Source organism: Dendrobates tinctorius, unplaced genomic scaffold (assembly GCF_039654945.1).
Source record: "Dendrobates tinctorius isolate UK_male_01 unplaced genomic scaffold, ASM3965494v1 ptg000038l, whole genome shotgun sequence".
Lineage (NCBI taxonomy): Eukaryota > Metazoa > Chordata > Amphibia > Anura > Dendrobatidae > Dendrobates > Dendrobates tinctorius.
This window is the reverse complement of record NW_027361706.1, coordinates 2756526-2782002: the sequence shown is the minus strand read 5'-3', so window position 1 is coordinate 2782002 and position 25477 is coordinate 2756526. Positions and strand designations below refer to the sequence as shown.

Here is a 25477-nt window from a genome sequence, read left to right as displayed (position 1 = left end):
TAGGTATACTGCTGCTGTAAGCTAAAAACAAAAGTCCTTTTCAAGGCAACATATTTTCTTTTACCTATTAATACCAGAAAATTTGCATGCATAAATTATATACGTAATTTAAAAAAGCACAAGGCGTGGGGTAAGGGACAGAGAAGTTTACGTGCTGCTGATGGTGCACGCAGAGGCCAAAGCCGTTGGCCAAGTGAAACTATGCATGCTTTGGGAACACAACAAACACGATCATCCATGAGACGTAGGTTCCTGTCCCATTTTGCAGAGGGTTGCAGGACACCACTCTTAAAGAGAGATCAGTGCAAACAGGTGGTTGGTTAAATGGCAGATAATGCTTCCAGTATTTCCCAGCACTACCTGTCTTCCACACGGTCCAGTCTCACTAGCCAGGAGTCTGGACCACAGAATCCTCACCCTGATCCTCTTTCCTCCCACCATGGCGAGTCCCAGGAGCAGTAACGGCGTTAGGGGCAGGCAGACCAGGCAGCTGCCTAGGTTCCCCGCTAACCCAGGGGCCCCCGGGTAGCGGCACATTACACATCCGCTATGGGGCCCGTGAGGCGGGGGGGCTTACCTGCCGCTAGTGGCGACTCCCCCCACCGCCGCCACATTGAACTATACCGGTGTCTGCATTAGTATAGAAGTTGAACCAAAGCAAATGCCGAAATTCTTAAGTGGATTCTATCACTGTGAACAAAAAAATCATACACCAATCAGATAGGAGAATGTATGCATATAAGATATGATTAATCAGAAGCTGTAAAGTGCATTTCTACAAGGACAGCTCCATGGTCTACTTCCATATTTTCACCTGCAGTACGATTAGAATATCACAATACTCCGAGCTCCTGCCCCACTGCTAAGCAGTTCAAATGCTTGATTTTTCATTGATTGAATCATTTGATTTTTTCCAGGGCTAGCTTCTTGCTTACTAAATGTTCCAGATTGTTCCTTTTGTTCATATAATCTGTAACCAGTTTTGGGATATCAGAACCCTTGTAGCCTCCAAATATAGATCCTTTCAAGGTACGCCCTGTGACAAGCAAACCTGGATGCAAACAAAGTGTGTCCTTGGGAGATGCCACACCCAACACAACAGCAACACCATTTCCACAGTAAGTACACTGGAGAGCAGTCAGCATGGTTTCAGTGTGTCCTGCACATTCAATGGCAAAATCCACTCCTCCGTTAGTTAGCTCCGTAATGACCTCATGGATGGGTTTATCATAATCCTTTGGGTTTAGGCACTCAGTGGCTCCCAGTTGTAGGGCTTTTGGATACTTATCCTTATGTGAACCTACGCCAATGATTCGTGTAGCGCTTGCATCCTTGCATCCTACAATTGCTGAACAACCAACTCCTCCCAAGCCAAAAACAGCACAACTAGAGCGCTTGGTCACCTTAGCAGTGTTGACAGCTGCACCATATCCAGTAGCAAATCCACAGCCTATAAGACAAACTTCAACAAGGGCACGGGCATCTGGGTCGCCCTCCAAGGGTACTCGGTACCGGGCCAGTGTAAGTGGGATAAGTCACAGCAGCTGTGACCCGGTCCGTGGCCCTGGGCACCCAAATCAATGGTGGTTTGTAATATAGTTTATGTGATAGTTTGTGACGCCACCTGTGGTGTTTGGCAAGCAAGATGGTAAGCCAACGCTGCGTGCAGATCCTCTGGGGCTGATGGTGTGTTGCAGCATAGATGGTGTAGCTCCCCGCAGGTGAAGCTGTAACCCCAGGACAGTGTATAGGCGTAGGCGGTGTGAGGAATGTTGGTAGCCAGATGTAGCGGTGCTGACGGTGTTGGCGCACAAATGAATGGAAGACACCAGGGCTTGCAGTTCCAAAGCTTTACTCACAGTTCATGGTACACACTGGTGCCTGACTCCGGGGTAGAGACTCAATCAACCTCCCGGGCTAGTCAGGATTATCCTCTCCAACACTCCGCCAACATGTACCTTTCCTGAACGACTCCTCTATTGCGCCTTTTAGTGTGAAGAGCTCGAGCACCGTGGTACTCTGAAGTTCCTCCTGTCAGATGTTCCTAACAACTCTACTCGTATGGCAGACAGCTGTAGCCTCTCTTGGGGACTCCCTTCTCCGGAGTCCTGGCTCTCTATTCAGTTGCTGTTGTGCCCCAAGTCTTAGATGGGAGTAGTGCATTTACAGCCAACTACTCCACCGGTGTCTGCTGCAGAACCATAAGTGTCCATACAACCTCGGGGACCGGTCCCTGGCCTTGCGCTGAGAACCTATAGGCAGGGTTCCTCTTCCAACCCACAACTCCTCTCTGTTCTCCTACTCCTTCGTTCCGCACTGTTTCTTCTCTCTCTTATGGAAGCTTAGGTTGCAGTTCTACGTCTTTCTCCTTCTGTTCCTTTTCCGTGCCAGATGGCTCAGGTCACTGAGGCAGCTGCAGCACTCCTTCCTCCATCCCTTCTTCCAGGGATCCCCACTCCTCCCGAGTGGCTCCTTTCCTTCCTTTCTGACCCTCTGTCAGACTGAACCTCCAGACTGATCTGTAATTCTAAACCTTCCCAACCTTTTATATATCTCAACTCCACCCACCTCCCAGCACATCTCGTGTTACGAAGCAAGGACCCACGAAAGGTGCGCTGCTACCCTCTAAGCATGGAGCCGCAATGTGGTCCTGCTGAACTATCCTGTGTGTGGGGTGCAGGTGTTGGAGTGTGGAAAGGAGTTCCCTACTTACCTAGGTGGTGGGGCACTACACCTTAGGAGAAGGTGCAGTACCTCTGTGGCGACTGAGCCTCAGGGGCGCCACACATCCACTTTGGCAGCGCAAATGTCAGACACCACTGTGTATTCAGTAAATGTACTTGTGCATGCGTAATGATTAGTGTTGAGCTATACCACCCGATACTGAAAAATATCGTATCGGAATGGATCGGCCGATCTAAAAAAAAGTATCGGGTATCGCAGATTCCGATCCCGAAGTCCCATTCAAGTCAATGGAACAGAAATATCGGAATTAAAAAAAACCCTTTCTTTCCCTGTAGGTTAATTCTACATGAAGAAAAACAACTAATAATAATGTAGAATGTATTGTGGGAGGTGTAGGAGACATTAAAGCCATAGAGGTTTAGCCCAATCAAATGGAATAGCAGGATTTTTTTTTTTTTTAAAGACGTTCGTAGTTACAAAGATATTGACTATGTTAAAGTCTTTAATTTTTTGTCAGATATGTATGTTTCACTACTTCCATGCTCTTTACCTTCTTTTTTACTTCTCCCACACTTTCTCCTTCATGATCCTCAGCAGCAGCATCTTTTTCATCAACTTCTTCTTCTTTTTCTTCTTTTTTTTCTTCTTTTTCTTTTTTTTTTTTTACATTCTTCATATTCTTCTTATTCAACTATTACTCTTCTTCATATTCTACTTCTTCATCTTCTTCCTATTCTTCTTCATCATATTCTTATTTGTGTCAGGCATTCCTGTAGTTGTTATCTATAAAAGTTTGAAGATTACACCTTCCGTTCAGCCTGTCACAAAAGATTTACAACAGGATTTGTCCACGTTCAGTTTGTCCTGCAGCAGCAGGCCTTTTCCAGGGGCACCACGAGGAGGAACGGACACACCCCTGTTGTGAGTTCATTTTCCCCTTCACCGTCGCTGTCTGATGAACTCCCTCTTCTGGTGAAGGAAGGTAGTGAGGCTGATTACCAAACACCTGATCTGGTAGATGATGACTGGGTAACAGGAAATTCTGACTGGATATAAGGCAGCCGACGCCCTTCTGAGTCGCTGGTGATTTCTCTGCTGGATTCTTGGAGACCAGTCTGATTCCTGCTTCCCAAAGATAAATTTTTGCTCTGCTATTGAACTTATTAGTTTTGTTTTGTTTACCTTGTTTTTTGGAGTTCAGCCATCCCCGGTCGGGGGTGTGCTGAGTTCCATTTTTGTCTCTTGGCTCTGTCTTCAGAATTTACCTGAGTGCTGATATAGCGACTTCAGGGCCTGTTTTTCCTATCAGACGGTTGGGACATTTTTTGGTAGGGTTTTTTACGGATTGCAGACAGCAGCTTTTCTATCCTGTCCTTTTTAGTTAGCTTGGGCCCCATCGTTTGCTCAACCTATCTTTCTATCTGTGTTAGTGTTTTCATCTTGCTTCACCGTCATTATTTGTTGGGGCTGCCTATTGCTTTGGGGTCTGCTCTGGGGCAGTTTAGATTTCCCCTTTCTTTCTTTAGGCCTATTTAGTTCTCTGGCTGTGATCGAGGGGTCTAGGGCATCGTAGGAACCCCCCACGGCTACTGTTAGTTGTTGTGGATAGGATCAGGGGTCTGCAATCTGATAGCTACCAACCTCTCCGGTTTTTCTGGACTTAGCTTGTATTTTTGTTTTTTCCTCCTTCGGTGACTCATTCATAACAGAATTACCAGCCATACCGCAGATCCTAGGGTACTCAATAGCAGGAAAGAATTGTAAAAAAAAAAAGAGAGTTTGTCAGAATGTTTTTTTTTTTTTTTTGTGTATATTTCTTCCTCTATGTCTCTGAGGCCGTAGGGGGAATTTTTTTTTTTCTTTCTCAATGGAGATGAAGCAATTGTCTGATCGTGTGGAGCAGCTCACTGCTGAAGTGCGGGGAATTTCCGCCTATCTTGCTCATTCTCATGCTGCTGAACCAAAGAACCCTACTCCTGATGTGTTTTTGGGGATCGGTCTAAATTTTTGAATTTTAAGAATAATTGTAAATTATTTTTTGCCTTGAAGCCTAACTCGTCGGGGAGCTCCACGCAGCAGGTTAAAATTGTCATCTCTTTGCTGCGCGGCGATCCCCAGGATTTCTTTGAAACCTGATGATCCTATTCTTACTAATGTGGACGCATTTTTTCAAGCCTTGGGGTTGTTGTATGATGAACCTAATGCTATTGATCAGGCTGAAAAGGCCCTGTTGGCATTGAGCCAGGGTCGGGATTCTGCAGAGTTGTACTGTCAAAAATTCCAAAAGTGGGCGGTCCTTACTACCTGGAATGATGGTGCCTTGGCAGCTCTCTTTCGGAAGCGTTTGTCAGAAACCGTAAAAGATACTATGGTGGTCTCTTGGCTCTGTCTTCAGAATTTACCTGAGTGCTGATATAGCGACTTCAGGGCCTGTTTTTCCTATCAGACGGTTGGGACATTTTTTGGTAGGGTTTTTGGTAGGGTTTTTTACGGATTGCAGACAGCAGCTTTTCTATCCTGTCCTTTTTAGTTAGCTTAGGCCCCATCGTTTGCTCAACCTATCTTTCTATCTGTGTTAGTGTTTTCATCTTGCTTCACCGTCATTATTTGTTGGGGGCTGCCTATTGCTTTGGGGTCTGCTCTGGGGCAGTTTAGATTTCACCTTTCTTTCTTTAGGCCTATTTTGTACTCCGGCTGTGATCGAGGGGTCTAGGGCATCGTAGGAACCCCCCACGGCTACTGTTAGTTGTTGTGGATAGGATCAGGGGTCTGCAATCCGATAGCTACCAACCTCTCCAGTTTTTCTGGACTTAGCTTGTATTTTTGTTTTTTCCTCCTTCGGTGACTCTTTCATAACACACCCCCATACACTGCTTAGTCTTCTTCTGCTAATAAATTTGATAATATCCTTTGCTCAGATTTTTAGTCTTATGCTTAATGTTCTTCTGCTTTTGTTTTTTATGCTTCTTGGTCTTCTGTCTCTTGTTGTTCTGCATCTTGGTGGTTGTCTTCCTGTTCTTTGTCCTCTTGGTCATCTTATTCAGGGTCATCTTTTAGGTATTCTTCTGTGTGGTCTTCAGGGTATTTGTCTTCAGGGTCATTTTCATGGAGATCCAGAGTGAGAATCAAAAACCATTTCCACAAGCTTGAACTTGGAAAAGTAGCAGAAGTTACAAGAAGGCTGAGGAACTGTCGAGAACCAGCTGACGGTACTGGAACCCGGAGTGGCAGCAGAATGAACAAGAGCCAATGGCGCAACCATGGACCAGCTGACTGTGCTGGAACACAGTTACTAAGCAGGAGGTACCTGTGCTCCAAAGCACTACCAAGGACCAGCAGACGTTGCTGGAACTCGGATACCAAGAAGGAGGCACCTAGGCCAAAGGCACTGCCGAAAACCAGCTGACGGTGCTGGAACCCGGATGGGTAGCAGAAGGAACAAGAGCCAATGGGACAACCGTGGAACAGCTGACGGTGCTGGAACACCGTTACTAAGCAGGAGGTACCTGTGCTCCAAAGCACTACCAAGGACCAGCAGACGTTGCTGGAACTCGGATACCGACAAGGAGGCACCTAGGCCAAAGGCTCTGCCGGGAACCAGCTGACGTTGCTGGAACCCGGATGGGTAGCAGAAGGTACCCATGATTAACAAAGTTTTGCATCCGCGAGCAGGCCGCAGTTACCGAAACCCACAGTCCTACAGGGGGTGCTTGTCCTATTGGCACTATGGAACCAGCCTTTTTTACCAGAACCCGCAGCCCAAATAGGAAGCACCGAAACTGCAGGCACCATAGACTCGGCTAACCCTACCGCAACACGACAGGACAACGTATCGGTGGCAAAGTGACGTTGACACTACCCGGAAACAGCAGGCGTGCTGTAACAAGGCTGGGCAGGAGGGAGTACCCGTGCCAAAGACAATGCCGAGAACCAGCTGACGGTGCTGGAACCCGGATGGGTAGCAGAAGCTACAATACTCAATGGAACTACCGAGAACCAGCTGACGGTGCTGGAACCAGGAGGGGCAGCAGAAGGAACAAGAGCCAATGGCCCAACCGTGGACGAGCTGACGGTGCTGGAACACGGTTTCTAAGCAGGAGTTACATGTGCTAAAAAGCACTACCAAGATCCAGCAGACGTTGCTGGAACTCGGATACCGACAAGGAGGCAACAAAGCCAAAGGCTCTGCCGGGAACCAGCAGACAGTGCTGAAACCCGGATTGGTAGCAGAAGGTACCCATGATCAACAAAGTTGCAAGGCCGCGAGCAGGACGCAGTTTCCGAAACCCACAGTCCAACAGGGGGTGCTTGTCCTATTGGCACTACAGAACCAGCCTTTATTACCAGAACCCGCAGCCCACATAGAAAGCACCAAAACTGCAGGCACCATAGACTCGACAAACCCGACCGCAACACGACAGGACAACGTATCGGTGGCAAAGCTACGTTGACACTACCCGGAAACAGCAGGCATGCTGGAACCAGGCTGGGCAGGAGGGACTACCCGTGCCAAAGACACTGCCGAGAACCAGCTGACGGTGCTGGAACCCGGATGGGTAGCAGAAGCTACAAGAGTCAATGGAACTACCGAGAACCAGCTGACGGTGCTGGAACCCAGAGGGGCAGCAGAAGGAACAAGAGCCAATGGCACAACCGTGGACCAACTGACGGTGCTGGGACACGGTTTCTAAGCAGGAGTTACCTTTGCTGAAAAGCACTACCAAGAACCAGCAGACATTACTGGAACTCGGATACCGACAAGGAGGCAACAATGCCAAAGACTCTGCCGGGAACCAGCAGATGGTGCTGGAACCCGGATGGGTAGCAGAAGGTACCCATGATCAACAAAGTTGCAAGGCCGCGAGCAGGACGCAGTTTCCGAAACCCACAGTCCAACAGGGGGTGCTTGTCCTATTGGCACTACAGAACCAGCCTTTATTACCAGAACCCGCAGCCCACATAGAAAGCACCAAAACTGCAGGCACCATAGACTCGGCAAACCCGACCGTAACACGACAGGACAACGTATCGGTGGCAAAGTTACGTTGACACTACCCGGAAACAGGCGTGCTGGAACCAGGCTGGGCAGGAGGGAGTACCCGTGCCAAAGACACTGCCGAGAACCAGCTGACGGTGCTGGAACCCGGATGGGTAGCAGAAGCTACAAGAGTCAATGGAACTACCGAGAACCAGCTGACGGTGCTGGAACCCAGAGGGGCAGCAGAAGGAACAAGAGCCAATGGCACAACCGTGTACCAGCTGACAGTGCTGGAACACGGTTTCTAAGCTGGAGTTACCTGTGCTGAAAAGCAATACCAAGAACCAGCAGACGTTGCTGGAACTCGGATACCGACAAGGAGGCATCAATGCCAAAGGCTCTGCCGGGAACCAGCAGACGGTGCTGGAACCCGGATGGGTAGCAGAAGGTACCCATGATCAACAAAGTTGCAAGGCCGCGAGCAGGACGCAGTTTCCGAAACCCACAGTCCAACAGGGGGTGCTTGTCCTATTGGCACTACAGAACCAGCCTTTATTACCAGAACCCGCAGCCCACATAGAAAGCACCAAAACTGCAGGCACCATAGACTCGGCAAACCCGACCGCAACACGACAGGACAACGTATCGGTGGCAAAGTTACATTGACACTACCCGGAAACAGGCGTGCTGGAACCAGGCTGGGCAGGAGGGAGTACCCGTGCCAAAGACTCTGCCGAGAACCAGCTGACGGTGCTGGAACCGGGATGAGTAGCAGAAGCTACAAGAGTCAATGGAACTACCGAGAACCAGCTGACGGTGCTGGAACTCAGAGGGGCAGCAGAAGGAACAAGAGCCAATGGCACAACCGTGGACCAGCTGACGGTGCTGGAACACGGTTTCTAAGCAGGAGGTACCTCTGCTAAAAAGCACTACCAAGGACCAGCAGACGTTGCTGGAACTCGGATACCAAGAAGGAGGCACCTAGGCCAAAGGCTCTGCCGGGAACCAGCTGACGGTGCTGGAACCAGGCTGAGCAGGAGGGAGTACCCGTGCCAAAGACACTTCTGAGCTGCAACTGGCGATGTTGGAGCCATGGGGTCAATCATGCAGCAGGCTGAGGCCTACTTCGAGCTAGTTTTATATTGGTTGTACACAACTACTGATTTTAACCGGGCTCTACTTGGGCCTCTGGTTCTACTGTCTCTAGTATTTCCCCTGGCCTACAACCCCGCCAGTCGCCGCTCTGAAGTGGCGTGTGCACAATCCACACTTGTTCCTGTGTGACTGGGGCTCAGTCACGTCAGTTGATCCACTGATGTGTGTCCGGCAAGGTCTCCTGCTCTGTCCACATTCCGACTACTAGTAATGGGAATGGGGACAGAGCGGCAGACATTGCCGGACACACATCAGTGAATCAACTGACGTGCCTGAGCCACAGTAACACAGGAACAAGTGTGGATTGTGCACACGCCACTTCAGAGCAGCGACTGGCGGGGTTGGAGGCCAGGGGAAATACTAGAGACAGTAGAGCCAGAGGCCTAAGTGGAGCACAGTGGAAAATCAGTAGTAGTGTGATTTTGGAGGCAGCAGGAGACTTTGCCATCCACATAGCAGGGGAACAGCAGGCGTTACTGAACCCCACAGACACAGGAGCGAGTGTTTGAATCTGTGCGGACAGCACTTCCAAGCTACAACTGGCTGTGTTGTAGCCCAGGATCAATGCTCCGAGCAGGCTGAGGCCTACTTGGAGCGAGGAGAAAATGCGTTGCAGTGTGAGTTTGGAGGCAGCAGGAGACATTGCCATTCACACAGCAGGGGAACAGCTGGCATTACTGAACCCCACTAACACAGGAGCTAGTGTGTTTTGCTCTGTGAAGACGGCACTTCTGAACACCAACTGGCGTTGTAGGAGCACAGGATGAGGCATGGAGCAGGCTGAGGTCTGATGTTGTTGGCATGTGGATGGAGCAGGAGACTTTGCCGTCTACACAGCAGGGGAACAGCTGGCATTACTGAACCCCACTAACACAGGAGCTAGTGTGTTTTGCTCTGTGAAGACGGCACTTCTGAACACCAACTGGCGTTGTTGGAGCACAGGATGAGGCATGGAGCAGGCTGAGGTCTGATGTTGTTGGCATGTGGATGGAGCAGGAGACTTTGCCGTCTACACAGCAGGGGAACAGCTGGCATTACTGAATCCCACTAACACAGGAGCTAGTGTGTTTTGTTCTGTGAAGACGGCACTTCTGAACACCAACTGGCGTTGTTGGAGCCCAGGATGAAGCATGGAGCAGGCTGAGGCCAACTTGCAGCACGTTTTATAGAGGTTGTAGACTACTACTGATTGTAACCGTGCTCCACTTAGGTCTCAGGCTCCACTGTCTCTAGTATTTCCCCTGGCCTCCAACCCCACCAGTGACAGCTCTGAAGTGGCGTCTGCACAATCCACACTTGTTCCTGTGTTACTTGGGCTCAGTCCTGTCAGTTGATCCCCTGATGTGTGTCCGGCAAGGTCTCCTGCTCTGTCCTCATTCATACTACTAGTAATGGGAATGTGGACAGACCAGGAGACCTTGCCGGACACACATCAGGGGATCAACTGACGTGACTGAGCCCCAGTAACTCAGGAAGAAGTGTGGATTGTGCAGACGCCACTTCAGAGCAGCAACTGGCGGGGTTGGAGGCCAGGGGAAATACTAGAGACAGTGGAGCCAGAGGCCTAAGTGAAGCACGGTTAAAAATCAGTAGTAGTTTGAATGTGGATGGAGCAGGAGACTTTGCAGTCCACACAGCAGGGGAGCAGCTGGCATTACTGAACCCCAATAACACAGGAGCTAGTGTTTTTCTCTGTGCAGACGACACATCTGAGCGACAACTGGCTGTGTTGAAGCCCAGGGATTATAGTTCAGGTGGTAGAAACATGAACACAACAGGAGACCTGGATACAGTTGCCAACCAATTATTTAGTCGGGAAGAGGACTGGCAAATTCTGGGGAGATCCAGGCCTTGTTCATTTTCAGAAAAGTAAGCCGGTCAACGTTATCGGAAGAAAGTCGCGTGCGACGGTCTGTTAGTACACCACCTGCGGCACTAAAGACGCGTTCCGATAATACACTGGCAGCAGGGCAAGCCAGCACCTCCAATGCATACTGGCTAAGCTCTGGCCATGTATCCAGCTTAGAGACCCAAAACTTGAAGGGGGAAGAGCCATCTGGGAGTACACTCACAGGGCAAGACATGTAGTCTGTCACCATCTGATGGAAACGTTGCCTCCTGCTGACTGGAGCCGTCAGTGATGGTGTAGACAATTGTGGCGGACACACAAAACTTGCCACATTTGGGCCATAGTGGTCTTGCCTTGTGCTGAGGCGCTGCCTCTGCTCCCTCTTTGTGCCGAGTTTCCTCCACTGGCTCGACGCACAGAGGTGCTTTGTAAAGCACTAGCACCACTGCTGTCGGGTGGAATGGAAAACATGATGGACTGCACCAGTGTGTCTTGGTAGTCCCGCAGTTTACACTCCCGGTTCAACGTTGGTGTGAGGGTTTGCAAGTTGTCCCGGTAGCGAGGATCTAGGAGGGTGTACACCCAATAATCAGCCGTATAGAGAATGTGGGCGATGCGACGGTCGTTTCTCAGGCACTGCAGCATGAAGTCAACCATGTGCTGAAGACTCCCAACTGCCAAAGAACCGCTGTCCCCTGCTTGAGGCGTGATCTCTGCCTGCTCTGCATCACCCCACCCTCGCTGTACATACTGACTAGAGCTTTGTGTACCTCCCTCCTCTGGAGAGATGTCTTCCTCCTCCATCGACTCCTCCTCATCCGCCTCACAAAGTGTCCCCTGCCTAGGCCTTTGTGAGGAAGCACGTAGCGCAGACTGTCCAGTAGCAGATGGCATTTGGGACTCCTCATCCTCCACCTCTTCCAAAACCTCATCCCTTAGTGCTTGCAGTGTTTTTTGAAGCAGACAGATAAGGGGGACAGTCATGCTGACTAGTGCATCATCTGCACTCGCCATCCGCGTGGAATCATCGAAGGCACGCAAAACGAGGCAGATGTCCTTCATAGAGGCCCAGTCAGTGGTGCTGAAGTGTGACCGGCGCACAGTGCGACTTGTTTGCGCCTGATGCAGCTGGTACTCTATGACTGCTGCCTGCTGCTCACACAACCGCTCCAACATATGTAACGTAGAATTCTACCTGGTGGGTAAGTCACATATGATGCGATGTTCCGGAAGGCGTAATCGGCGCTGCAGAGCAGCAAGGCGCGACCTTGCCGTGCTGGAACGCTGCAAGTGAGCGCACTCTATGCGGACCTTGTGCAGCAGTGCATCAAGATCCGGATAGTCGCTCAGAAAGCTCTGCACGACCAAGTTGAGCACATGTGCCAGACATGGGATGTGAGTGAGGTTGCAAAGGCCAAGAGCTGCCACCAGATTTTGGCCATTGTCACACACTACCAAGCCTGGCTGGAGATTCGCTGGCAGAAACCACACGTCGCTCTCCTGCTTGATGGCATTCCAGAGCTCCTGCGCTGTGTGGCTTCGATTCCCCAAAGAAATTAATTTCAGTACGGCCTGTTGACGTTTGGCGACGGCTGTGGTCATATCAGTCATAACAGGCTCCTGCTGCGCTGTTTCAGAGGAACTTGAGTAGGAGGAGGAGTCAATGTGTACAGACTGGATTCCTGCAATCCATGGAGTTGGCAGAACACGTACAGCGCCACTCTCCAGATCTGTACCCGGCTCAGCAACATTGACCCAATGGGCAGTGAGGGAAAGGTATCGTGTCCCTGTCCATGGTTACTGGTCCACGCATCGGTGGTCAGGTGGACCTTGCTACTGACGGCGTTTAGTAGCGCATATTTTATGTTTGCCTCCACATGTTTCTGCAGGGCAGGGACGGCTCGCCTGCTGAAATAAAAGCGGCTGGGCACGGTGTATTGTGGGACCGCCAATGCCATGAAGTCCCGGAAGGTGTCAGTCTCCACCAGCCTGAATGACAGCATTTCAAGTGCCAGTAGTTTGGCAATGCCAGCATTCATAGCCTGTGCTCGGGGATGGTTTGCCGAGTATGGTCACCTTTCTCCCATGCCTGTGCTACCGATGGCTGTCGAGTGGCCTGGGAGTGTGAGGATGACTTGGAATGTGGTGCTGTGGGTGGAATGTCACAGGGTCTCCGGACAACAGTGCCAGAGGTTCTTCCTTGGCGATCCTGTGAGGAAGCCGAACCAGCTGTGTGTGAGCTGGAGGAAGAGGCCCCAACACGAGCTGAAGAGGTGGTAGGTGGTGCTGTACGTTGGCCTACGTCTTCAGTGTGTCTGTGTAACTCCACCTCGTGCTTGGTCCGCACATGTTTCCACATATTAGTGGTATTGAGGTTGCTGACATTTTTCCCTGTTTTGACTCTCTGATGACACAGCTTGCATTTGACAAAGCAAATGTCATCTGCAACTGTGTCAAAAAAGGACCACGCACTGCAAGTCTTGGGAGCGCCCGTTTTGCCTTTTGAAAGTGGAATGCTCCTAACGTGTGCCGAAGTGGAGGCTACAGGCAACCAAGTCTGCCCCTCTCCCTCTCCCTCCGGTTTTGGCCGTTCGGGGAATCTCTTCCTCAGAGTTGCTCCCACCACCTTCCTGTTCCTCACGCCATGATGGGTCAAGGACCTCATCATCTACACTCCCCTCTTCAAACACCTGCTTCTCCTGGGTTGTCTCGCCAGCACCGTACGCAACAGAAAGTGGCAACTGTGTCTCGTCATCATCTGATGCGTACTGAGGTGTGCTGACCATAGGCACTGACCCACCCGCCTCTTCAGATTCAGAGGGACAAAGAAGTTGCGCATCACTGCATACTCCCTCTTCTTCACAATCTGGAATGCTGCTTGGCTGGCCCCCTCTTTCCAAACCAACAGATTCCAAGAACAGAAGTAGAGACTGTGATGGCTCCTGTCCAGTGCTCTCTGACTGCCTGGGCACTTTGGCAGGTGGTGAAGAGACAGATGGTTGCTCTTCGGTGCTCTGGCCCTGAGAGGATGTGGAAGTAATTGAAGTCGATGCGTTAGCTGGCATCCATCCCACAACGGCTTCAATTTGTTCCTCCCGCAGCAGTGGGGTACGTTGAGGTCCTACAAAGCTGCGCATAAAGGACTGTTGCCTGCTAAAACTGGGGGATGCTGACTCACTGGTGCCAACAGCAGGCACAGACTCTCCACGTCCTCTCCCTGCAGAATCCCCACGTCCTCTCCCTGCAGAATCCCCACGTCCTCTCCCTGCTGAAACTCCACGCCCACGTGCCTTACTCCCTGCCTTCTTCATCTTGCTAGACTGAGAAAGATAGGCAGAAAAGTACAAAGGGGGGCCTTAGTGTGCTTATTCCTGAACAGCTGGTTACAGGTATAAGAAACACTAATTTTATGAAGTGTGTGTATCGACTACACTTTAATGGGAGCTAATGTGGCCTACACAACTTTCAACTGTAGTGTTTGGTGAACTTTGCTGTTTTTTTTGGGGGGAAAAAAAACTAAAATGATGTGATCAAAGATTTGAAAGTGAGAGTATCACCAACTTTCTGGAGCTATTACAATGCAGGCAGGTAACCTACAATGCAAAAGATGAGGCTCCAAAAAATTTGGGTAATACTAATCTGGCTGCAGCTGAAGGGCACAAGCCAGAAAAAAGGCTTCTCTACTCCTATATAGTGTTTGCAACCAACCAATGTAGATGGATATGGATGGATGCACACTAATAGGAGAAGAAAAAATGAGCTGCAATTAAAGAAAAATATGTGCGAGGCAGTGACGCACGCTGAGCAGCCTACAACCAGACGTAGCTGCCGGACACACTACTCAGCGTGAGCTGCACTCACACACAGTCAGAGACCTCTCAGACAGCCGTGAACAGTGCAGCTAAGTGGGCACTAGCACTGACAGGCTGCAGAAAGGCTCCGCTGTGTACTCCTAGAGTGTTTGCAACCACCATATATGGATACGGATGGATGCACACTAATAGGAGAAAAAATGAGCTGCAATAAAAGAAAAATGTGTGAGGCAGTGACACGCTGAGCAGCCTACAACCAGACGTAGCTGCAGGACACACTACTCAGCGTGAGCTGCACTCACACACAGTCAGAGACCTCTCAGACAGCCGTGAATAGTGCAGCTAAGTGGGCACTAGCACTGAAAGGCTGCAGAAAGGCTCCGCTGTCTACTACTAGTGTTTGCAACCAACGTATATTGATACGGATGGAAGCACACTAGATAGAATTTTTTAAAAATAAGCAGCTCAAAAAGAAAAATATGTATGAGGCAGCAGTGAGGCACGCTGGGCGGCCTACAACCAGACGTGGCTGCAGGACCCACTCCACAGCGTGAGCTGCACTCACACAGCCCTTGCAGACAGCTGTGAACACTGCTGCTAGGGAAAAGAAAGCTACAGTGGTGGTTTATGTAGCCTGGGTAAAGCACAATATTGTTTTGAGAATCGCTATTTCTAACTGTCCCTCACAGTCTTCAACAGCAGCCTGTCCCTAACTGAATTCACAGCCGAGTGACCAGAAATGGCGGCGGCTTTTATAGTGCATCATGACATCATTTCAGCAGCCAATCACAGCCATGCCAATAGTTTACATGCCTAACAGGATGTGCCCACACTTCTGAGGATTCCCATTGGCTGAATCAAAGCGAGCGGGCTGATAGCATTATGGGAACTTCCCATTCCGTTATCCGATACGAAAAAAGTATCGGAAGTCAGTATCGGAATTCCGATACAGCTAATATCGGCCGATACCCGATACTTGCGGTATCGGAAAGCTCAACACTAGTAATGATAAATCGCTTTCCCTTTACAGGTAAATCTGCTTGCACCATCATCCATCAGTCCTGATTGAGCTCCAAATGCAAACTCTAATTTTTTGCAGATGTTACTGTGTGGGCCATCGCAAGCTCTGCACGATTTCTTTTGACTTCATGAGCAAACAAGCAACACCATTTCCACAGTAAGTACACTGGAGAGCAGTCAGCATGGTTTCAGTGCGTCCTGCACATTCAACGGCAAAATCCACTCCTCCATTAGTTAGCTCAGTAATGACCTCATGAATGGGTTTATCGTAAACCTTTGGGTTTAGGCACTCAGTGGCTCCCAGTTGTAAGGCTTTTGGATACTTATCCTTATGTGAACCTACTCCAATGATTCGTGTAGCGCTTGCATCCTTGCATCCTACAATTGATGATAAACCAACTCCTCCCAAGCCAAAAACAGCACAACTAGAGCGCTTGGTCACCTTAGCAGTGTTGACAGCTGCACCATATCCAGTAGCAAATCCACAGCCTATAAGACAAACTTCAACAAGGGCACGGGCATCCACTTTGGCAACGTAAATGTCAGACACCACAGTGTATTCAGTGAATGTACTTGTGCATGCGTAATGATAAATCGCTTTGCCTTTACAGGTAAATCTGCTTGTACCATCATCCATCAGTCCTGATTGAGCTCCAAATGCAAACTCTAATTTTTTGCAGATGTTACTGTGTTGGCCATCGCAAGCTCTGCACGATTTATTCTGACTTCATGAGCCTTTGGAGGAGCTACTTCAATATCTTCAATGCTGAGGGGCTTGCATGGTTCCCAGGCAATAGCGGCCTTGCATTTAATAGCCTTTCCTGCGGTGCTCATGGTGGTTCCGGTTCAAAGCAATGATGGAGGAGAGAGCGTCAGCTGATGCCTCCTCTCCCATCATTCCCCTCTGCCTCTGACACTGCGGGTGTGTGATGACGTCATCGCGCACTCACTGTGTGCCAGGCAGTGCAGCCGTTGAGACAGGAGCCCCCTGAGGAAGCGACGAAATATCAAGCGAAACGTGCGTTGGGGAACGTGGTCACAGCACGGGCAGTCATTATGGGTAATTAACCTCTTCATTCTTTACTTAGTCATGTAGCGGTCTTTGCATACGTAATGTATACATAAATATATTTATTGTTGATACTGTGGTAATTGCAGGTACGCAGGATGCAGTGACGAGTCGCGAGACAATTTGGTGCTTTCTATAATAACTTTTATAAGACTAGAGGGAACTTTCCTCAGTCACGGCTTGATCACCAAAAGCGGTAATGGAGCGCCGACACCAGGGCCTAGCGGGGTACTCGGTATCGGGCCCGTTGATCTCAATGGGAGTGTCACGGAAGCTGTGACCCGGTCCGTGGCCCTGGGGCTCCATGGCAAAAAAGGGGGTGAATGAACAATGAAATAAAGTTTATGAATAGTTTGTGACGCCACCTGTGGTGTTCGGCAAGTGAGGTGTTAGACCGACGCTGCATGCAGATCCTCTGGGACTGGTGGTGGGTTGCAGCCAAGATGGTGAAGCTCCCCACAGGTGGAGCCGTAGTCCCAGGGCAGTGTAGATGTAGCAATGGAGGAGAGGCACAGGCGGTGTAGAGGCCGTTGCCCAGATGTAGCTTTGCAGGGTGTAGTGATGCGGGAATAAGTGGAGGACACCAGGGCATGTAGTTCCAAAGCTTTACTCACAGTCTGCAGTTCACACAGATGCCTGCCTCCGTGCTGTGTCCTCCGGGTCCTGGGCTCAGTCAACCTCCAGGCAAGATAGGATGCTCCCTTCGAACACTCCGCCAACATGTACCTTTCTGAATGTCTCCTCTATAGCGCCTTTTACTGAAGTACTCCTAGTACTGAGTTACACTGGAGTGCCTCCTGACAGATGTTCCCAAGAACTCTACTTGTACAGCAGACAGCTGTAGCCTGCTTCGGGGACGCCTTACTCCTGAGTCCCAGCTCACTATCCAAGTTGCTGTTGTGCCCCCAAGTCTTAGATGGGAGTAGCTCACTACTCCACCGGTGTCTGCTGCAGAGCCTTCAGTATCCATACAACCTCGGGGACCGGGCCCCGGCCTTGCGTTTAGAACTTCTAGGCAGGGTTCTTCTCTAACCAACGTCCTCTCTGTTCCATTTTTCTCCTTCATTCTGTACTAATCCCTCTCTCTCATAGAAGGTCAGGTTTCAGTCCAATGTCTTTCTCCTTCTTTCCTTTCCTGTGCCAGCTGGCTCAGATCACTGAGGCAGCTGCAGCACTCCTTCCTCCATCCCTCTTCCAGGAATCCTCACTCCTCTCCGAGTGACTCTCTCTCTCACTGACTGACTGACTAACTAACTCTTCCTGCTCTTTATGTAGTCTAAACTCCACCCGCCTCCCAGCACGTTTCGTGTTCCAAGCAGGGAACCACCAAAGGTGCTCTGCTACCCTCTAAGCAAGGAGCCGCAATGTGGCTTTGCTGAACTACCATGTTGTGTGGGATGCGAGTGTTGCAGCGTGGTCAGGAGTTCTCACCTTACCTGGATGGTGGGGCACCACACCTCAGGAGGAGGTGCAGTACCTCTGTGGCGACTGAAGCCTCCGGGGTGCCACAGTAACACGGGTTGCCCTCGCAGGGGCTCTAAAACAAGCAAACACAAACGGGTAGAACACGACTACTTCCGGCAATAGCCGGTCACTATCGGGCTGCGGTATGGCTGACTACGGGTCTGTAAATATATAGTCAACTTAGCCGTCCAGGCGTCCCTCGCCATTCGGGATGGTGGTCTTTCGGCGTAGTAGTCGCTGGGCCCAGTTGCTGAGGCGTTGGCGTAGTCTTCGCACGCTCCAGCGCTCTGATGACACTGGAGCCCCACAGGCCCCGGCTGAGTCCTTGGACGGATGGGCCGCAGTTCCCAGACTGGGGCAAGTGGCAGCGACGTAGGGTGGCGAATCACAGACCACCCACGCAGCTAACAGCTGCGACGGGGAGTCCACGGCCAGCAGAGGCTCGGCCCCTGCTGCGAACCGCTGCGGGACAGTGGTGGCCGGCGGTGGCACTGTACTTGCCGCGAACACTGGTGAGAGCAGGGCGACTGCGGGTGGCGGGTAACAGGTCGCTGCCGCGGGGTGGAGCGAGATGGCAGCGGCCGCGGGCGACCGCGGGTAGGCTGCATCCGCGGGCTGGAGCGGGGCAGCAAATCTCGGATGATCGCCCTGCCACCGTCCCTCTGGAGTCCTCAGTCTGCATCTTCCCTGGCACTGGTAGGTCGCTCTATCTTGCAGTCGCTCCCACAGTCTCCTGCTGCCTCTGTCACAGTCTGCTCACTCATCATCCCGGGGATTCCCCGCCTCCTTTATATTGTTCCCTCCTCCAGCCCATCTGTCTGTCACAACAGCTTGTCCTCGAACTCTGTGCCCCGGGGACAGTTTCCCCCGGAACCCAGATGACGGCTCCCTTGGTTCCGGTCCGGACACTCGACGGGGGCCATTCCTCCCACACTACCATGGTGATGTTTATGATTTAGGGGCACTTGTTCAGCATACCATTGCACTGCATGGTTGGCTATATGAGCCTCCTGATACTGAGTGAATCAGCTGCCTGATGTTTACATTAACTCTTTCTATTACTATTGGTTTGACATAGGTTATTTTTTGCTCTGTCCTGCTATTATGTTCTGCTCATAGTCTGTGGCCATCAGTCTTGTGGATCATGTGTATTCATACATACTAATTGACATATGATATATTTTATTGTACATTTTACTATTTATGTAATTGATGAACTTCTGTATTAATAAATACTTATTTTTCGTTGTATATGGTAAACTCATTTTTTTCTCTGTATTTTCTGATATGTATCTGAGTTTATATACATGAAATTTTCTTGACTTTGTGCTGGTACTTTTTATGTTTATGTAGGAGCCAGACGGGAGCAGCGCATGGCACGAGGAGAGGTGAAAATTGTGGAGTTTTTTAATATATCAGTGAGTTCTGGACTGTGGGGCCATTCTCGGGGGGGGGGGGGGGATGTGGACTGTGTTATATATTATGTGGGCTGTGTTATATTCTATGTGGCTTTGTTATATACTATGTGGGCTGTGTTATATACTATGTGGGCTGTGTTATATACTATGTGGGCTGTGTTATATACTATGTGGGCTGTGTTATTTACTATGTGGGCTGTGTTATTTACTATGTGGGCTGTGTTATATACTATGTGGGCTGTGTTATATACTATGTGGACTGTGTTATATACTATTTGGCTGTGTTATATACTATGTGGACTGTGTTATATGGGATTTGGATGTTTCGCCCCCCGCAGTTCGCCCCCAGCAGTTCGCCCCCGCACATTTCGCCCCCAGCATTTTGCCCCCAGGGTGTTTCGACCCCGCACATTTCACCCCCGCACATATCGCCCCATACCCAAGGAGCTGCAGCTGTGACAGGTAAGTATGTCAGTTTTTTTGTGTTCTAGGGTGATAATACTCCTTTAAGGCCAGCCAGATGAGACACTGGGTGAGCTGCTGAAAAGGCAGCCACAGGAATCCCCAGCAATTGGGGTCCTGTATATTTTACCCTCAGGTATGTTCAGCCCTAGATGTTTTGTTCCCTGCATGTTGACCCCAAAAGCTGAGGGTGAAACATCAGGGGTCAACATGCTAGGGGCGAAACATCAGATGGCGACCCATCCAGGGACAAAATGCTGTAGGTGAAACATCCGGGGGCAAAACATCCAGGGGCGAAACGCTGGGGGTGAAATGTGCGGTGGCGAAACATCCTGGGGGCCAAATGCTGGGGGCAAAATGTACCTGGGGCGAACTGCTGGAGGCAAATTGCTGGGGGCGAAGCTTCCTATAACCGCTCTTAATAGGGTGCATTTCCTGGAGTTGGACAATGCATTATTCTGCACATTGCTTCCTTCTAGAATTCCTGCCCATGATAAGGAGATTAAAGATTTTCTCTATTTCCTATTTTCAGTAACAAAACAAAGGTTCAGGAAGAAGATGAGCTGATAGAAATAATAAGTGATGACCCAGGTAAGTACAATAATGTGGGTCTATAAAAAAAAAAGCAAATGAACTGCATTTTTTTTTTTGCTGCTTAAAGGGTAGGAGAACTTATTTTTTGGATAGAGGAAAAAACGATTGTACCGTGATGGAAAAAGCGGACACATTGACCAAAAATGGATGAAAATTTTCTCTTTGCATGCAAAAACAACCCCAAAACATCTGAATGAGGCCTAAAGGTACTGTCACACTTAGCGATGTACCAGCGATCCCGACCAGCGATATGACACGGTCAGGATCGCTGGTGCATCGCTAAGTGGTCGCTAGTGAGCTGCCACACTGGCAGATCTCACCAGCGACATCGCTGGGGACGGGGGTCGCTACTTACCTGTCACACCAGGCGATCCTGCATCCTCCCGCCCGGCTCCACGCGTCGCTCGTCATCACAACAGGAAGCTGACGACGAGAAGCGGTCCTGAACGTTCTCGCGCGATCAGCGATAACCAGGGGGGGAGCGGGTTGTAGGTAAGTATCACACACAGCGATATCGCTAGCAATATCGCTATAACGTCACAAGTTATAGCGATATTGCTAGCGATATCGCTTAGTGTGACAGTACCTTTACTAATTTTGAGTTGGCCTCCTCCATTACACCCAAAGAAATAATTACATTATCTTCTCCTGTTTTTCACAAACAGAGCGTCCCTTCAATATCAGAAAAGAGGAAATAGTGGACTGGGTAAGGTCAGTGGAAGGCTGAAAGAGACGAAGAAAGAATACAATCAAGATTTATAGACAACATTATTATTATTATTATTATTATTATTATACAATTTATAGCGCCATTTATCCATGGCGCTTTACATGTGAAAAGGGGCAAATATAGACAAGTACAATAAACATGAGCAGTACAAGACACACATAAGTACAAAAGGAGAGAGGACCCTGCCCGCAAGGGCTCACAATCTACAGGGTTGGGTGAGGATACACTAGGAGAGGGTAGAGCTGGTTGTGCGGCGGATCAGTAGACTGTGGGTCACTGCAGGTTATAGGTTTGTCGGAAGAGCTGGGTCTTCAGGTTCTTTTTGAAGGTTTCCATGGTAGGCGAGAGTCTGATGTGTAGGGGGAGGGAATTCCAGAGAATCGGGGAAGCACAGGAGAAGTCTTGTATGCGGTTGTGGGAAGAAGAGATAAGAGGAGAGTAGTAGAGAAGGAGATCTTGAGAGGATCGAAGGTTGCATGCTGGTAGGTACCGGGAGACCATGTCACAGATGTAAGGAGGAGACAGGCTGTAGGTGGCTTTGTATATCATAGGGTTTTGAACTGGAGCCTCTGCACAATAGGAAGCCAATGAAGGGCTTGGCATAGGGGAGAGGCTGGGGAATAACGGGGAGACAGGTGGATTAGTCGTGCAGCAGAATGTAGGATGGATTGGAGTGGTGCCAGAGTGCTAGAGGGGAGGCCAGAGAGTAGGAGGTTGCAGTAGTCAAGGCCGGAGATGATAAGGGCATGCACTAGTGTTTTTGCGGTGTCATGGTCAAGGAATGCACGGATCCGGGAAATATTTTTGAGATTGCGACAGCAGGAGGTTAGGGTTTGGATAAGTGGCTTGAAAGCGAGGGCAGAGTCGAGGATCACCCCGAGGCACCGAGCATGCAGGACTGGGGAAAGTGAGCAACCATTGACATTGATGGATAAGTCTGGTGGAGGGGTAGAGTGAGATGGGGGAAAGATTATGAATTCTGTTTTGTCCATGTTCAGTTTTAGAAAGCGAGCAGAGAAGAAAGCTGAAATAGCGGACAGACATTGTGGGATTTTGGTCAGTAAGGAGGTGAGGTCAGGTCCAGATAGGTAGATCTGCGTGTCATCGGCATAGAGATGATACTGCAAGCTGTGGAATTCTATGAGCTGTCCCAGGCCAAAGTTGTAGATGGAGAAGAGTAGGGGTCCTAGAACTGAGCCTTGAGGAACACTGACAGAGAATGGGAAAGGTGAGGAGGTGGTGTGGGAGAGGGAGACACAGAATGATCAGTCTGTTAGATATGATGAGATCCAGGATAGGGCCAAGCCTGTGATGCCCAGAGATGAGAGAATCTGGAGCAGGAGGGAATGGTCCACAGTGTCGAAGGCAGAAGACAGGTCCAGGAGAAGAAGGACTGAGTATTGTCGCTTGCTCTTGGCGGTTAGTAGGTCGTTGGTGACTTTAGTTATGGCAGTTTCAGTTGAGTGGTGCAGTCGGAAGCCTGATTGTAAGCGGTCAAAGAGGGAGCAGGAGGAGAGGTGGGAGGACAGTTCAAGATGGACAACATCAACAATATCATCATTACCACCAGTGAGATCATCACTACCATCATCATCATTACCACCAGTGAGGTCATCACTACCATCATCATCAATACCACCAGTGAACGGTTTTGTCAGCAGATCGTCAGTATTCTCACAAATAAATCTAAAGAGAATAGAACATCAGAAAGTTTCCTGAATGCAAAAAACTTTCTTAAAAATAAAAGCAGAAAATGTGATAGTTTCACATTTATACCTGTACTTACTGTGACAAATATTGTCTGTGTAATCATATTATAATATTTATTGCCCCCAATTTTTTTTAACTCTCAACTTTTTTTTTTATTTCAGTCTTTGACATATACCCTTCACTTTTCTACTGTTGGGATATGGGTATTTTTTCCTTAAAATTCATGTATTTGGGGCTAAAAATCATTTTTTCAACTAGGTTTTATTAATGAACTTTACACCAAATGAGATGTCCCTTTTCAGAGATTCCTTGACGAGGTGGGTTGGGTTGATCTTTGAGGGATGCGTCCGCCATGCAGGGTCGGTTTTAGACAAAGTGGGGCCCTTGGCAAAAGCTTAAAGTGGGTCTGCAAATGCTCACATATCGCTCCATCACTCAGAAACATTTCTGTTGTATTTACTTGCGCTGAGTTCAGGCCGCTAAACGAGCCCGATCGACAATATTGAAGTCATTCAACGCTTGTTTCCTGGAATTTTTAGGGTATCTGCACACGTTCAGTAATTGGCAGCGATTTGTATGCAGCGCATGTCCGCTACGTCCATAGTGTTGCCAGCTATTGAATGCAGGTGATTCTGAATGTGTCCATTGAACTGTGCGGAATTAAACCATCAAATACATTGTACGGGTGAGATTTATCTTACGGAGGCTTGTGTCTCTGCAAGATAAATAGACATGCTGCGAACTGGAGAGACACGCCACATGTCCATCTCTGGGTGATCCGCGGGCATCGGTGCACGCACAGTAGGCATGGGATTTCTTGAAATCCCATCCGCTATGCTGTAACATCTGGATGCTGCACAGGTACGCAGCATCCAACCCACATCATTTACTGACCGTATGCACCTACCCTTACTCTGGCTGAGGGAGAATGATTGGTGCAGATAGTCCTTGATACTGTATAATGCAGGTCCCATATAGTACATATAGTAAAATGCGCTCCCATGGTCCTTGATAGAGTATACTGCAACCCCCCTCAGAGTATAAAGCAGCCCCTCAGAGTATAATGCGGCCCCCCACAAACACACACACACACATAGTGCAGCCCTCACACACAGTATAATGCAGAACCCACACCCACAGTATTATGCAGCCCCTTCAGAGAATAATGCAGCTCCCTCAGAGTATAATGCAGCCCTTTCAGATTATAATACAGCCCCCCCACACACACAGTATAATGTAGACCCCCAGAGTATAAAGCAGCCCCCTCAGAGTATAATGCAGCCCCACACACACAGTATAATTCATCCCCCCACAAACACACACAAAGTATAGTGCAGCCCCCACACACAGTATAATGCAGCCCCCCACACAGTATAATGCAGCCCCCACACACAGTTTAATGCAGCCCCCACACATACAAAGTATAGTGCAGTCCCCCAAACACACAGTATTGTGCAGTCCCCCCACACACACAGAATAGTGCAGACACACAAAAAAACAGTATAGTGCATTCTCCCCACACACAGTATAATGCAGACAACACAGTATAGTGCAGTCCCCCACACACAGTATAGTACAGCAGACAAACACACACCAAAGTATAGTGCAGTCCCCCCATACACATTATAGTGCAGCAGACATACACAACACAGTATAGTGCAGCCCCCTACACACAGTATAGTGCAGACAACACAGTATAGTGCAGTCAACCCCACACACAGTATTGTACAGCAGATATACACACTCCAAAGTATAGTGCAGTCCCTCCATACACACTATAGTGCAGCAGACATACACAACACAGTATAGTGGAGGCCCCCCCACACACAGTATAGTGCAGACAACACACTATAGTGCAGTCCCCCCACACACAGTATAGTACAGCAGACACACACACACACCAAAGTATAGTGCAGTCCCCCCATACACACTATAGTTCAGCAGACATACACAACACAGTATAGTGTAGTCCCCCCATACACACTATAGTTCAGCAGACATACACAACACAGTATAGTGCAGTCCCCCCATACACAGAATAGTACAGCAGACACACACACACAGTACTTACCTGCTGCTCTCGCTTCTGCATACTGCAGAGCTTCTCAGCTTCAAATCAGCTCCCCTGTTGGTACATGCTGAGTCAGAGTCGAGTGATGGGAGAGGGAGCATCACATGATGCTCTCTCCTTCATTACTGCTTTCAACTGTATCGGCATCTATAATTTGATATGATTATTAACAGGTTGGCTTAAGATTATTTCAAGGTTTTCTATGGGTCTGATCACTTTGATAATGGCTACAGTAACGAGGCGTACGGAGCGGAGTCGCATGTGTACGAGGTGTACGGAGCGGAGCCACGTATGTATGAGGTGGATGGAGCGGAGCCGTGTGTGTACGAGGTGTATTAAGTTTGAAAGGAATGGCGCCCGCCAGCTCAAATTTTTTTTATGTGCGGCACATTTACTCTGCCGAGTTTGAGACCTCTGCTGTAAAGTGTCAGATCACTGATCTGACACTTTGCAGTGCACT

General features: G+C 49.4%; 1 protein-coding gene and 1 pseudogene across 1 annotated transcript; both read right to left on the bottom strand.

The window, feature by feature from the left end:
* Positions 1 to 899: 899 nt before the first annotated feature.
* LOC141088179 (NADP-dependent alcohol dehydrogenase-like) lies at positions 900 to 15535 on the bottom strand (annotated as a pseudogene).
* A 46-nt stretch (positions 15536 to 15581) lies between these two features.
* LOC141088178 (NADP-dependent alcohol dehydrogenase-like) lies at positions 15582 to 25038 on the bottom strand. The gene is made up of 3 exons (XM_073574102.1): positions 25018 to 25038; positions 21144 to 21229; positions 15582 to 16206 (listed from the first exon to the last, which is right to left on the bottom strand). The coding sequence occupies exons 1-3, from the start codon at positions 25036 to 25038 to the stop codon at positions 15582 to 15584; spliced, it is 732 nt and encodes a 243-aa protein (XP_073430203.1).
* Positions 25039 to 25477: the final 439 nt, after the last annotated feature.